Source organism: Phyllostomus discolor, chromosome 5 (assembly GCF_004126475.2).
Source record: "Phyllostomus discolor isolate MPI-MPIP mPhyDis1 chromosome 5, mPhyDis1.pri.v3, whole genome shotgun sequence".
NCBI classification, from domain to species: Eukaryota; Metazoa; Chordata; class Mammalia; order Chiroptera; family Phyllostomidae; genus Phyllostomus; species Phyllostomus discolor.
Window position 1 is genome coordinate 45,493,215 of NC_040907.2, and position 16,278 is coordinate 45,509,492.

The following is a 16,278-nucleotide window of genomic DNA, read 5'->3' on the forward strand; positions in this document are numbered from 1 at the left end:
TTACTTAACACATATTATTACACGCTTAATGTTTCCTTCCTTCCTAGCAACCCAATATCCAAGAACATCAAAGATCCTAAGATCAAAGAGCAATTATTGTTCATACCTCATATAGTCAAACAGGGTAAATTTCTAATTGGAGCAAAACCCATAATGATTAACAAAGGATGATATGGTCTTGCTATTAATTTATGAAATAATAAAGAATCAAATATATGAATCACTGATATGTCTTGTTGCTGAAGATATTAAAATGGGAAGTTATTTGTAGTCATTACTGTTATTAGTACCACCATTCAAACCACTGTTCAAAACATCAGCAAGTTCCAACTGAGCACCTAATCTTGTAGAGTGCCATGGAATGTGGCCGTAAGAAGCATTCCCCAAGTTGCACTATGGGTAGAGCTCTATGCTTGTATTACTTGTAACAGTGCCTCCTAGTTCAAATTCAGGTAAAATAAAATGGATATTCCTTTGGGGGACAAAAATAGAAGCTACGTGACATTCACATCACAGCATAATCACAAAATAAAAGGAAGCAATTTTCTCTGGAAGAACTAAGATAAAGGTACTCCATACAGTAACATGAAAAGTACACTCAGAAATAGATGTTTTAACCTTTTGTGAAATGTTTAGAGTACCTTGATTTGTGATGTTGCATATCTAAGTTGCTCTAATAATCAATAATAATGTTACATTCTGCTTCCTTTACCTTCTTTTTTTATGAATAATTTCTTATTCATTTCTTTTTAGAGAGAGGACAAGGGAGGTAGAAAGAGAGCAAGAGAAACATCAATGTGAGAAACATCAATTGTTGCCTCTTGCACATGCCCTAACCAGGGGCAGGCCCATAACCCAAGGATGTGCACTCACCAGAAATCAAACCCACAACGTTTCGCTTTGTGGGACAATGCCCAACCAACTGAGCCACACAGGTCAGGACTACCTCCTTTATGTTCCAAAAAGCAGACAGTATAAAATTCTACAGAGCTGACATTCATGATTAATACTCTTTTATGTATTACCAATCTGTCCCCTAGTCAATTGCTATGATAAGGTTCTACATGATTACCCATCAACCCCCCACACGCTAACATTTGTGTGACCTCCTATCCTGACATTCTCACCCTCCTTTACTCTGTTCCAGTCACACTGACATCTTTGCTATTCCTGGTACATTCCTAACATGCTTCCAATATGAAGCCTTTGCATGCACTGTTCTTCCCTCTAATACACTCTTCCCCCAGATATACAAAGGGCTCACCCCCTTAATTCCTTCAGGTCTTTGCTCAAGTTCATCTTTATAAGCAAGGCCTCTTCTGATTACTTATATGAAGTAGAAAATTGAGCCCTTCCTCTCGGCTCTCCCTATACCCCGCATCCTACTTTTTTTTTCTCTACAAGAGTTACATCCACCAAATCTGGCACATATTTATCTGTGTTTGTTTGTTGTCCATTGCCCTCATCCCCAACTAATGTAAGGTCCATGAGGGCAGGCAGTTAGTTTTGTTGACTGCTGTATCATCACTGCTTAGTGTAGTGCCTAGCACATACAAGACTCTCAGTAAGTATTTATTGAATGAATAAATAAATGAAGTATTTTCTCTTCCTTTCTCCTTTGTGCTGAATTATGGAAAACTTGTGGCTTCATCTAGTCCACTCTCCAATCACCTCTGATATTTAGCTCATCTGCTGAGTTTTAATATTTTTTCACTGAACAAAATTTTAATTTCCCAAGACAAATAGTTGATATTTGTCTGGTTACCATATCCATTCACATCTCTTTGAAGATATTAATTATACTTATGTGCCTTGATATGCAGTACACTAATTATTTCATGATAGTTTTTATTTGTAGTTTGATAATTCTTTTCCAAATGCAATAGCTTTCATCAAGTAGTTGGCAATTCTGGGTTCTATGCTTATTTTCGAATTTGTATCCCCCTATCTGTCTGGAAATACTGTATCTGCTCCACCCAGGCCACAGCCAGTAGTCCTCTCTACAGAGTCTACTGTAGAACTTACAGTAGAGTAGAGTAGAGAACCTTCTCTACTCTATCTTCTCCACAGAGCCAAATCATGCTGACAGGCAGTCTGCCAGGACGAGTCTTCTGGGTGTAACGGCTGTCTTCTTCCCAGGTTTGCCCTCCCTGGGCACTATACTGTCAACTCAAGCCTCTACAATCACCACTCTTTAAAAAGGCAGATACCTTTGTTGCCACAACTGTGCACACATGGTATAGGGGGATTCAAGTAAAATAATGCCCAATAGTTACCCCAGACTCCTCTTCCATTGCCTGTATTCACTCCTTCTGAGCTTAAATTACTATACACAGAATGGGGCAAAAGTAGTTTACAGTTGTGAGTATACAAAAGAGTTTATTCTTATATTGTTTATTATTTTCCATGCAATGAACTGTAAATCCACTTTTGCTCAACCCTGTAGTGTATGATTTATATATATACACACGTATATATAACTTTAAAAGATATATATATCTTTTTTGCATATATCTTCTTAAATTATTCTGTACTATGGTTTTCTCTTATGTTCCACTCACACCTCTCTTCTGACTTTCAAGGATACTTTAAAACTTCTATCAAAGGTATCCTTTTTTGTTTTCCATTTACCATTGTAAATAATAAATAATATCTAGTGTAACAAAAATTATACATAAACTTTAGAATATGATGCCCTGTTTTAATCTCATTATCTCACTATTTGGCTGTGGGACCTCAAAAAATTTATTTAATTACTCTGAGCGTGAGCGGCTTTTCTGTTGGAACCTTAGATGAATATAAAGTGCCCAATAAAATGACCAGCACATAGTAAGTACCCATAAATGTTAACTTTCTTCCTCCCTTGCCTAAATTAAGGTCAACAACCCCATAATTAGAATTTAAGTAGTAGAGCCCTGACCAGCGTGGTTTAGTTGGTTGGGCATCATTCCACTGGTTTGATTCCTAGTCAGGGGACATGCCTGGGTCATGGATTCCATTCCACGTCAGGCACATACAAGATCCATGTTTCTCTCCCTCTCTTTCTCCTTCCTTTCTTCTCTCTCAGGGAGGGAGAAGGGGAGGAGAGAGAAGGGGAGTGAGGAAGGACATGAGGAGGGACATGAGGGGGGAGAGGGGAGGAGGGAGATAGAGAAGAAAGGGGAGAGGGGAGGGAAAGGAGGAGGAGGGAAGAGGGGAAGGGAGAATGGAGGGGAGGGTAGAGAGGAGGGAAGAGAAGGGAAGGGAGAAGGAAGGGGACAGGAGGGGGAAGAGAAGAAGGAGAAGGGAGGGGAGGAGAGAAGAGAGGTTTTATAAAAAAATTAAATAGTAGATTCCATATTCTAAGTTAATATATTTTATAACTAATCTCTTTTTATTAAGATATCTGATTATAAGTTTCCAACATACATACATAGATGTAAAGGCTTTTGTGTTATCTGACAGAGGAACAGTTTTTAGCACTAACATCTAAAATCTTGCTATTGAAATACTTATCAAAATTGTAAGTTCATAAAACAGCTCTTCTTTATAAAGAGTAGCAGTCTGTGCTTTTATTAGGTAACACTAAAACTAAAAAGCATGTCAGCAGTATTCCCGAGAGTGATGCTTAGCACAATATTAAACCCAGTGAAATAAGACAGCAGCTATAAGGGCAAAACAATATGCAATGGTTACATCACCACTGCTAGTACAAATGAGCAGATTACTTCACTTCTGAAAATTAGTGTCATAATATAACATCCACTACTTCAGTCATCATATTTCCTTTAAAAAAATAAGGTTTAAAAGTTTCATATGAAGACTCTTCTCTTCATTATGCAAATTAGCAAAGAAAACAATTTTATTTGAAGTTAAGTATTTTATTATTAAACTTTCTTGTTTTCCTGCAAAGCTGTTATTTCACTGTATAAAAATAGCACCAGCAGACACGGTATATTACAAAATTAAGACAGTATTAATCATCATCTGACACTATAATGACTATAAAAATTTTCTCCACTGCCAGTTATTTCCAATGGCAATATCATTAAGTATTCTGACCCAAATCCAGAGACAGATGTAAGCAATTTACAATATTTTATATAAGACTCATGATAGTAATGTTATCCTTGAATTACATCATTTTGATAACTGGATTTTACCATAGATATTTTCAGGAATTCTGAATATCAATTGTAAGCCTAGCCTAAAAATTATAGGGTGTTGTAAAAAGATGCATATTGTGTTCATCTGCAATCATTATAAAGTTAGGGGGTATTTTCTTGTAGTAGCATTGTGGTTTCTTTTTCCATTGGTATTACTAAAAGTTGCTATTTTCAATCTATCTACATTAACTTAAGACAACATGCTAGATCAAGTTGTTTCATGCTACTTTATTTGGGGGTTCCATTTTCACTGAACAGATTTTACATATTTCCCATATGCTTCTCCACTCACTAGTTCATTTGGTTCTGAAGGGTTATGCAGGGTCATCTTGATTGCAAACCACCTTCACAACAAGATTTATTGAAAAGTGCTGGATTTTCTGTAAGAGTTTCATTAATTTCAGTTACCTCTCCTGTTAGAGAAGAGAGTTCACTAACAGCTTTCACACTTTCCAATACACTAAACTCATCTTGCTTGTTTGATTTTGCCCCAGTCTCAGGCAGACTACAGTAAACAACATCTCCCAAAGCTTCCTGTGCAAAACTGCTGATCCCCACTCTTCCAGTACCATTTTCTGTTGTTATCTATTCATTTTTCTCCATGAACTTATGCAGGAAGAGTAGATTGGGGTCAGTGGGCAGTGACCTGAGGGCGCCAGCCCTCAAACCCCAGGGCCATAGTGGCCAGGGCTCAATGGCACTGAGGGGGCCCCTCAAGCTCTGTGCCGCTGGCAATATATTCATAGGAGTCCATTTTACTTCTTCACCTGATGTTGTATTCAACACCATCCATTAGAAAAATAAAATTTGTGGTAGAATAAAACATTATTTTTTATAAATATTTACTTGATTAAATGTACAGATCAAAGACCTGTAAAAATTTAGTTAATGAAGGGTAGAGATGTTTCAAACAGCTTGATCTGGAAAACTAGCTATTAAATTTAACTATTTAAATTTCAATAAACTGGATTCTTTCTTTTTAATAATAAATTTATTCATCAATATCTGTCAATAATTTCTCAAAAGAATTAGACTACAAACATTATCATATACGATTAGTTATTAAATAAACTTACAGGTCTCATAATAATTATTAATTTACCTTAATCCAGTTATAGATCCTACTCAGTATCCTACTCAGTATTTTTAAGTGTTTTAATAAACATACAACTTACTTTCTGATCACAATTGCCCAGTCTTCTGTATAACTTCTTATACAATCTCTAACATGTGGATCCATTTCACTATTTTAAAAAAGAAAACACATTTGTGATTTAGACAGGAAAGCACTGGTGTTGGTGAATTTGGTTGCTACAGCTCTTGTTTGTATAACAGACATAACCCCACCATAACAAAATAGGATATAAATCAGATAACAGAAGGTAGCTTTTCTGTAGTTGCACTGAAACCAAAAATAGGTAAATGTGTCCTTACCTTTCTTCAGGTACAGCTGAAACAAGGGTTCTGCAGTCCCTAGGACTATAAACAACTTCGATATCATCTGGAGGGAATTCAATCAAATCCCTTAAAGGCCCAGAATCCACAGCTAAAGGGTGAGTAATGAGGTAATCTTCTAAATCCACTGGATCTACTGCTTCTGTAAGGGGCACCTTTAGAAAGGAGAAAGGGAGGAGCAATTTTAAAACTTTAAGCAAAAAAAATGTTTTAAATATTTGTTTTAACCTAATTATTTCTCAATTTTCAACAGATACAATTAAAAAACCCACAAGGTATTAACCTTCTAACACTCCTTCATGTTTTGGGTTATACTCTCTTTACTCCTCTTGCTTAGACTTTATCCATACCTTTCATGGAAAGCCAGTAATGATCATTGACAGTTTTATAATACTTTACAGTGACAAAATGTTTACTGGAGGAATTCTTTTTTCTTTAAAATCTTTGGAATTTTGCTAAGTTTCTAAACAGTGGCTTAATTTTATTTGTTGCTACTGTTGATTATCCTAGTAAAAATATATAACCAGACTAAGGTAGGGTGAAAAGTGGACCTCCAAAAGATCTCCATATACCAATCCATGGACCTTTCATGCCAAAAAATTAAGATAAAAGATAAAAGATGTGATCTGAGCAAGTCAAATGCAATCATATATATATATATATGTCTGTCTTTATATATATATATATATAAAGACAGAGGGAGAGTGGGACCACACAGTGGAGAAAACCATATGAAGACACAGCAAAGAGAGATCTGAAGATTCTGGCCTTAAGTGAAGCAGTTACAAGCAACCACCACAATGCAGAAGAAGCAAGAAACTAATTCTCTTCCAGATCCTCCAAAGGCAGTGTGGCCTTGCCAAAACCTTGATTTCAGCCCACTGATGCTAGTTTCAGACTTCTAGACTTAAGCACTGTGAGGAAATTGCTTTTGTTTTAAGCCACCCAGTTTATGATACTTTATCAAAGCAGCTAAAAGAAACTAGTACAAAGACCCTATTTAAAGTATCTATTAGTAATAACAGAATTTTCAGGGCATTTCTTAGCCAAGTTGAAAATATACTTTTTATTAAGACACCCAAATTTTCTTCTGATTCAAGAAAGAAAAACATTCAGGCAAAACTGAAGGATTATGTAACAAATGTGCAGATGTAGATTAATGAAAATAAAAAACATGTTATTTCTCAAGATGCTTAACTGGATAAAAACACTGAGACCTGCCTCTCTGAGCAGGTGTGTGTGACTAAAAGGTGAGTGCTTTAATCTATGCTTCTTTGAACTGAACAACTAGTAACAGGTAAAGCAACAACACTGTAAAGATAGTAAGTTAAATAATAAAAGACCAGCACATCACAGACACTCAAAAGACAGTAGCTATTATCATTATCATTATGTTTTCCCATTTAAATCTCTCCAAAACCTATAAGGTAGAGATAATTACTATTTTAGTTCTACAAATAAAAGCATCTGTACTCAAAAAGTTAAACAACTTCTGGAAATAAAACAGCCACAAAATCACATAACAAAATTTTTTTCTTAGAGATAATAAGTTTATTTAAATATTTACATATTTATGGTTTTTAATATGTACAACAGAGCAAACTTTTATTTATTTTATTTTATTTTATTTTAATTGTTGTTCAAGTATAGTTTTCTGTCTTTTACGCCATCCCAGCCCACCCCCCCAACCCTCCCCAGAGCAAATTTTTAAATTGGGTCTTTAAGCTTTAAAATTCATGGGTTTTCTGCTCATAAGCATAAAATTTTAATCAATAAATAAAATTTAAATAAGTCAATAAACAGGGGAGGAACCGAGAAAGCGAGAGAGGGAAACATCAATGTACAAGGTACATGGATCAGTTGCCTCTGACTTGCTGCCAACTGAGGACCTGGCCCGCAATGCAGACCTGTGTCCTGACCTGAATCTAACCACTGACCTTCTGGTTCACAGGCCCGAGTTCCATTCCACCCACTAAGCCACACCATCCAGGGCTAAAAAAATTAATAAAATATTTTTTTAAATGTCAAGAGGGAGTACTTCCACTTGTGGGAAAATGGACTAGACATACTCTTCCCCCTATTATTCCCACTAATTACAACTACAAACATGAGACATTACATATGAAATAAACATAAGATTCTGAAAGGTAGAAAGAAAATGGCAGGCCAGCAGCAACCTTGAGGCTAAGGAATGGCACAATTTCTTTTTGCCTTATGTACTCCAAACTTGAAGCTAGAGAAGTCCGCCACCCAGAAACACCAAGGAGCACAGGGGAAAAAAAGGCCCAACAAAACAAAAGCCTGTTCTCCCCAGCCAAAAAGTCCAAGAAGGAGGCAGCCTACTGCAATAGAAATTTTTACATAATAACCATTCTACTCCAGCTAACGATCATGTGAAAAACTGTGCTCTCAGTCATATCCACACCAGCAAAGCCCAAATGAGAAGCTAGACTTCACCCTCACCAAGCTATAACAAAGCATCACAACACTCCAACCAGCATGGTGTCACAAAAGTTACAGTGGGGAGCTGAGATCTGCATACATACTGGGAAGTCATGAGTCTACTACCCAGGGTCATTGGAGACCACACAGGGAATCTGGACATCCACTCCCACTCAGCCATAACAAGGCACCTCTTCTCCCTACTGCTGGGGCAGTGTCAGAGGAGGTCTATATGTAATACAATGCCTAGAGGGTAAAGGGACAAAAAGGTACATAAAGCTTTTACACTTCACTCAAATGGGTAAAATGTCACTATCAGTAATGTGATAATTTATACACAATTTAATAATACCTTAAGCAAACACTAAAAAGGCTATGCAGAGATATGCATTGAACAACACTATAAATCAATCAAAATGTAATTCTAAAAAATGTTCATACAAGAAAAACAGGGAAATAAAAACAGAGAACAAAAATGAAAATCAAGATTAAAGCCTGAGCAAAACAGAAATAACATTATATTTAAATGTTCTACAAAAAAAAGATAAGAGACTAGCAGAATGGATTTAAAAACATGATCAACATGTATGATATACAAAAACTCACTTCAAATGAGACAATATGAAGAGGTTGAAAATAAAAAGATGGGAAAAGATGTATCATGCATGCATAATCAAAAGAAAGTAGCAGAGTGGTTACATTATTATCGAATAAAGAAGGCTTCTGGAAAAAAAAAAGCATAACCTGAAGAGGAACATTACCTGATGACAGCAGGTATGATCCACCAAGAAAACAGCAATCTTAAACATACATTTACTAAACAACAGAGCTATAAAGTATGTGAAGAACATATTAACTGACAGAAAAGGAGAAATATAAGAAAAATCTACAATTATACTTGATGTCAAGACATCTCTCTCAACAACTGAAAGACAGAAAATCAACAAGGATATGGTAAAGCTCAAAAGCACCATTAACTAGCAGGATCTTATTGACATTTATAAAACAACAAAATAAACACTTTCAAAATAAAACCACAAAAGCATATGCCAAGCTGGACCATATCCTGACACATAAAACAAGCCTTAACAAATTAAAAAATAAAATAAAACTATACAGTACGTTCTCTAATCATAATGTAATCAAACTAGAAATTAGCAACAGAAAGATAACAGGAAAATCTCCGAACACTTGGATGCAAAACAACACACTTCCAAATAATCTGAGTCATAGAAGTCTAAAGAGTAAAAATTTTAAAATACATTAAACTAAATAAAAATACAACATAAAACTTTTGGGATGAGGGAAATGCAAAATCAAAAACATGAGATACTACTTCACACCCATTATGATGGCTGTTGTTTTTTAAAATGGAAAACAAAAGTATAGGAGAAAATATGGAGAAATTGGAGCTTTGTGCATTGCTGGTAGGAATATAAAATAGTACAGCTGTTATAGCAAATAGTTTGGTGATCTAAAAAAAAGAAACAAAAACAAAAAAACATGGTATTACCATTTGATCCACCAATTCAACTTCTAGGTATATATCCCCCAAAATTGAAATGAATACTCACATAGATTTCGCACATTCATGTTCATAGCCAAAAGGTAGAAACGATCTATCCACAAATGAATGGATAAACAAAATGGGGCATATACATACAGTGACATATTATTCAGCGTTAAAAAGTAATGAAATTCTAACACGTTACAACATGGATGAACCTTGAAGACTTTATACTGAGTGAAATAAACCAGATACAAAAAGACAAACATTGTATGATTCCACTTATATAAGGTATGTAAAACAGATGAATTCATAGAGATAGAAATCAGAGGTTACCAGGGATTGAGAGGAGAGGGGAATAGGTAACTATTGTTTAATGGGTATAGGGTTTCAGTTTGGAATAATAAAAAATTTCTGGCAATGGATAATGGTGATAGTGGTGATAGCTGCACAACATTGTGAATATAATTAATGCTATTGAATTATACATTTAAAAATGGATAAAATGGTAAATTTTGTGTTATATTTATTTTACCATCAGATAGATGGGTAGATAGATAAAATACTTTTAAATGATTATTTTTCAAAAACTTAAGTCAATGCTTTTCCATCCAGGTATTATTTTGAGGGCAATATACCATTTAGGATTTAACGTATCACAAATGAATACTCAATGAAAATAATGCAAAAAAGCTGGGAGTCCTTACAGATATCTAATTCAAAATTAATCTTTCCTCAAAGAATGACCAACTGTATCAAGAGTGAGTGTTAGGGTAAGGCAGAAAGCTATAACACGCTCTTAAAAACACTAAATCACATAAAGGATAAATGATCTTTTTTCCATAACTCATAGAGAAGGTCCCAGGCTTTCTAGGTACAATGTTAGCTAAACCTGGATCAAGGAAACAAAGTCTCCATTCTCTCTGATGCCCATGGGGAGACAGCTCCCTGGGTTAGTCTTAGGATGTAGTGATGAGCTATTTAAAACTATAAATTATTTTGCAAGACTCCAAAGAACGAGCCTGTATTTACTGACAAAAGGGAGGAGACTGCAACATGATTCTGTAAGAGAAAGGGAGTGATGGGGCAGTAAGCAGGGCTACAGTGTGGCAAAGAGAAGCAGATGAGAAGCACTCCAGAATCTCTCACAGGCAATGTGTGAACTTGTCTCACTTCAGCGATCACTGCGTGGGAATTTTGGCTGACATGATTACTGTTAAGATTTCTTTCAATCCTTTCCAATATGCCATCAACCTTCTGTCATTTAATTAGTGGTTTGGGGCTGGGGGAAAGAGGATAAAAGGATGATAGCTAAAGGGTTTCTTTCTGAGGTGATAAAAATGTTCTAAATTGACTGTGACAATGGTTGTACATATCTACAAATATATTAAATCCACTGAATCATAAATTAAATGGGTAAATTGTCTGGTATGTAAATTAAATCTCAATAAAGCTGTTAAAAAAAAAAAACTGAACAGAATCTAATCAGCCCAGGAAATACAGAAGTAGAAAAACAAGACTAGAAGGAAGAAACTGCAAAGGATATAATTAGTCACATAAAGTACAAAAGATAAGAAAAATACATCTACAGGGAAGCAATCATAAAATCCAAAAGGCAAGAAATTCTGTAGGAAAACTAGTCCAATATCCTCAACAAGTTAATGCCATAAAACAAGGTTAAAATTCCAGCATTGATTAAATCCTGAATGTAGTTTCAGAACTGACTAGGAAATCAACACTTCTATAACACCTCTAAACACTCTTCTCCAATTCAAAGTTCAGGAAAAAGTGAGCTAACAATAAATAAGGTTATGAAACTAGTGGTGCAACCCAATCCACTGGCTCTTCTCTTTCCACTACTTGTCATGGCCTAGTCAGTAATCCACCAGTAACATATCGTGTTTTAAGCAAGCTACTTACTGTGGTATGGTGGGATATATTGCCAACAATGTTGAGGTTTTTGAGCAGTTGGGGAGAGCCACTGTATTGTCCAGAGATCTGCTTCCTAACTTCAGCAGCCACAGTTCTATAACAAAGAAAGCAAATACTTAACTATTTTTAAAAATAAAACAACCTAGGTTTAAAGTGGGAGGAAGGTAAATATATTAAAGATTCATTTGAAGAACAACAAAACCTCAGCAAGAAGACTATAAATTCTTAACATATCAGTTGAACATCTTTATAATGCTGATGTAGGGTAAAAGACTGACAGCCAACTTACATAAGGGTTTTTTTTGTATATGGCATTTCAGGGAATATACTTTGGCTTATAATAGAGCTGGAAGCTATGAGATGTATGTATTTTAAGGATATAAAATTAATTTGAAAATTACTAACAAATTAATACATGATAAGAATTAGGAAGAAAAAAAAACCTGTTTTTCCTTTCTAATATTACTAGCTCTTTATTCATGCACCTAAAAACTATTCTGTTATTATCTAATAAAAAATGTCCTTACACTCTGGCATTAATGTCTTTCCATAATCTGACCTTACCCACCTTCCTCACATATCCTTTCCCAAAATCTTGTCATTGAACATAAATTGCTTCCTAGAATGTTGTTTCCCTCCTATACCGACAAATTTAATTCTTAGTTTTAAGTGTAAAACTCAAATGCCAAGACCTCCATACAAACTTCTTGACTCACTACAACTTAAAATAATACCAGCCACCTTTAAAACCCTTAGAACATTTATCATAACCTAACTTTCATTTTCCTTGTAGTTATTTTTCCATATTTCATGTACAGTCTATATAAACAGAGGCAATGGTCCCATTTATTTTGTTTTCCCTAAAATATTTAGCAGATAGCACTCAAAACAGGTGAATGTTTAGTCCTGTGAAATATATAGTATTCCTGAACTTACTGACAAATGAAGGAAACCACCAAGGCATTAGCATAGCATAAACTTGACAGGCCTTTATTTGAATCGGAATTAGAGTTTAGAAGATCTACATTTTCAAGCTGGCATTGACCCTTGGGGGCATATTGGTATAATAAATTTACTTAAATAGTATTTCTAAAACAAAAGTGTTTTAGATATTTAAATGACTTGATAGCTCATTAATCTCTATATTCCTTAGAGTCCATAAAACTATAAACCAAAACATTTAGTGAGTCCTAAATCCAGTAAATAAAAAACTTGCTCACATTAGTAATATTTCTGATCAGTAAAAACTATAACTCAAAAATAGAAAATAAAGACTACTCTTCACAGATTTTGTGCAATTATTTTCTTGATGTCAATACCTAAGCTCTACCCTATGATCATCAATGAAATGGCCACTTAATTTTATAAAACTTGGCTTCTGCCCTGGCTGGTGCAGCTCAGTGGATTGAGTGCCAGCCTGTGAACCAAAGGGTCCCTGGATCAATTCCCAGTCAGGGCAGATGCCTGGGTTGCTGGCCAGGTCTCCAGTGGGGGCACATGAGAGGTAACCACACACTGATGTTTCTCTCCTTCTTTCTCCCTCCCTTCCCCTCTCTCTAAAAATAAATAAATATTTTATGTAAAAAAACTTGGCTTCTGTTCTTTCACTCTTTTTCAAAAAAATAAACTCTACTGTCTTCCTACCATTTCCATCACACATAAAGTGAAACAGGCTTCATGGCCTGGTTTCTGGATGAGGTTGATCATACTTTTGTTCTGAAGTATTTTGAAACTGATGTTTGAATTCAGAGCCCTGAACATCTTGGCCTCGATTTGAATTTCCAAACAATCTCATTTTCTAAAAATTATCCAGATTTTCGATATAATCTTTTCCCCATTTCTCTTCTTCCATATCTCCTTGCTATGTCCATCTTCCTCAGTGTTACTCAATACTCAGCTCAATCTACCAACCTCAGCACTACTTCGGTGCTTCTGGAGCTGAGCCATGGATAATCTAAATTGTAAACTGCCATATTTCATCAAATTCATGAATGTCACTAATTATTAAGAGGTACCATTACTTCATGTACAGCCAAGAAGGAAAAACCTTGCCAATTAACCATTACACTGCCAATTAACTGGAAGACATACCCTGATTTCAGGATTTCAGATGTTAAGAAATGAAACTTAAACAAAATGACTATTTTAAAAAGACACAATCTTTTGTTTAATAGCAGACATATATAAAATAATCCTTATGTTACAAATATTTGTCTTATTCTATATAACATAATTTTCCCAAAAAAGAAAATCAGTAATAATTGAAAATAAGAACCATTTCCAAACTGAGCTATAATGTCAATAATATCTGGAACCTAGCTAAGGGATATATTTACATTGAGATCCTCAGCACAAAAAGATTTCATTAAATGGTAGTGAGGAAATTTTTCCCAAATAAAACATAGAATCTCTTAACCATCCTATGGCCCAGAATATGCAAGATAAGGAATGTGATGAATAAATGTAGTTTCTCATAACAATTTAAATCCTTTGTCTTTTTCCGATAACAAATTTTGCTATACCTAGTGATAGCTCATATAGTAAAGCAATAGGAAGTCTTTTTTACTTCTAATAAGCTATTAATATCAACTCAAAGTGAAAACTAGGTTAAAAATCTCAATTACTTATGCTCCCAAATTATAGGAGAATATCTTTTTCCCCTATCATGGCCTCTATAAAGTGCTGCCTGATTATTTCTGTTTTGTTTCACTAGGTTAGACACTCCTCTGTGCTTTCAAAGCACTCAGTGTTTATCCATATACATTCAAAGAAATGGCGTATCCAGGAGGTTAGTTCAGACAGGAAGCCGGCTAGCTAGACTGCTTTCCACCGTGGTGTAAGATGAATCTGGCCTTGCTAACATAGAGGTTGACCTCAACAGTAGGGAAACCCGGTTTGTAAGCACTCTCTTAAAAAGAAGCACACAAATTGCAAAGTCAGTTTTTCTGGAATAGTGGAGACGCAACTCTCAATTATAAAACTGGGTGGAAAAGAAAAAGGAACAGTGGAGTTTCAGGAATTTGGCTTCTCAGGCCTTGCACACTCTCCCTCTTCAGGGCAACCTCCTTGAGGAATTTAAGGACAAGGAAACTTCACTTCTGACTGGAGTGAAGTTTCTATACTGTCTCTTATTTAGTATAAATGTCTCAAAGCAGGTTAATGCCTGTCATTTAAGAAAGGTGGGGCAAAAGTCAGTTTACCGTTGTTTGTATGGAAAATAACACAATAATTAATAAGTAATACAAGAATAAACTATGTTTCATGTACTCACAACTACAAACCTACTTTTGCCCCACCCTATATATTCTTTAACTTGGTCTGGTGTCTCATTGTGATAAATGAATAATAAATCATGGCATCTATCAAATTGTTTTTGAAATCTCTTGTAAGGAGCAATTAAAAGCAGTTTGTCACCTTATTTACCCTTGCACCCTTTATCAGAGTGCCTAACCCATCTGGGTGCTTTAAAAAAGGTTTAAAAAGCGAAAGTGATAAATGGGAATAAAGAGAAACTCATAGTTCCTCCCCCAAAAAATAGTTCAATAAGAATGCTACAATGGAACAAGTGATATGAGCTTCCTGGAGGGAAGGAGAAATAAAGAAAGACAGGCATAAGAGAAGAAAGGTAATAGTAAAAATGAATTTAGAGACTATGTCGTATATGAAATATCCAAATGTTTTTTACACTAAATTTATCTATAAATATAATTGGTTTCTAATTGACTGGAAAGGGAGAGGAATGTATGCATTTTTATTACTGTCAAATAGGTAAACATTTGCTAGGAGAGGGATAGGAATCTGAATCCACAGATTTCTCAACGTATAACCTTTTCTTTATTTTTTTTTGTTTGTAAACCTATCTTTATATAACCTTTTCTCTAATAGCATGGCCGACATCATTATTATCCCATGTGTTACCTGGTAAGATAAAAAGTCACTCCTGAAACTCTTCTTTATTAACAATTTTTAAACAAGATATATAAAATGTTTATGTATCTCAAAATAGTCTCTAATATCTCTACCATGTTTGCAAAGTACTGGTTCCAGAACTATTCAAGCTCTATGATTATGTAAATAAAGTTACTATGTGAAGCAGAATAAGTAGGTTTTTCAATATGAAGAAGACAAGGAAAACTTGATAAAGAAGGCATCTTTGAAAAATAAATAAAAGAAATATGTGCATGACATTAAAAAATTCAAACTTCACAAAGGTGAAAACAAAAAGATATATCTCACTACCACTTCCACCACTTCAAATTCCCAGTCTTATTCCCCAAACATAATCACTTAATATTTTCTTAGGTATCCTTCAAGAAAAAGATGTGTATATCTGTGTGTGTGTGTGTGTGTGTAACCCTTATTTTTTAATATCCACATACGACATCATACAATAACATTTTCTTGATACCTTATATCTTATACCTAATACATCTTGGAAATCTTTCCATATTAGCACATAAAAATAATAATACTCTAGCAATATTTACCAAGCACTTACAATCTGCCAGATAATGTGAAAACTTTCACATTTGTTACACCTCATTTACTTAATCTTCAAAACAACCCTATTAAGTAGGCACTACTACATCAGGATATTGAAGTTTCAAGAGGTTAAAGTAAATGAATAACACTAAGATCTAAACTTAGAGCCCAGCTCTTAGCAATGCTCACCTTCTTTTTATCTGTAATAGATAATCTGGAACATATTTAGCCAGTCTCTATTGGTAGACACTTAGGCTAGTTCTAGTTTGTGCAAAGATCACCACTGGAATGTAAATTTCATTAGGGCAGATTTTT

At 34.8% G+C, this 16,278-nt stretch overlaps 1 protein-coding gene across 9 annotated transcripts in view; it reads right to left on the bottom strand.

Moving 5' to 3' along the window:
- DOCK7 (dedicator of cytokinesis 7) overlaps positions 1-16,278 on the bottom strand; it is a 213,865-nt gene that overhangs the window by 179,741 nt on the left and 17,846 nt on the right. For all 9 annotated transcript variants that reach the window (XM_036026204.1, XM_036026202.1, XM_036026207.1 and 6 more), the window contains exons 2-4: positions 11,470-11,575; positions 5,580-5,755; positions 5,321-5,389 (exon numbers count right to left, since the gene is read on the bottom strand). In XM_036026204.1, coding sequence (XP_035882097.1) covers positions 5,321-5,389; positions 5,580-5,755; positions 11,470-11,575 — 351 coding nt within the window. The remainder of the gene's footprint in view (positions 1-5,320; positions 5,390-5,579; positions 5,756-11,469; positions 11,576-16,278) is intronic.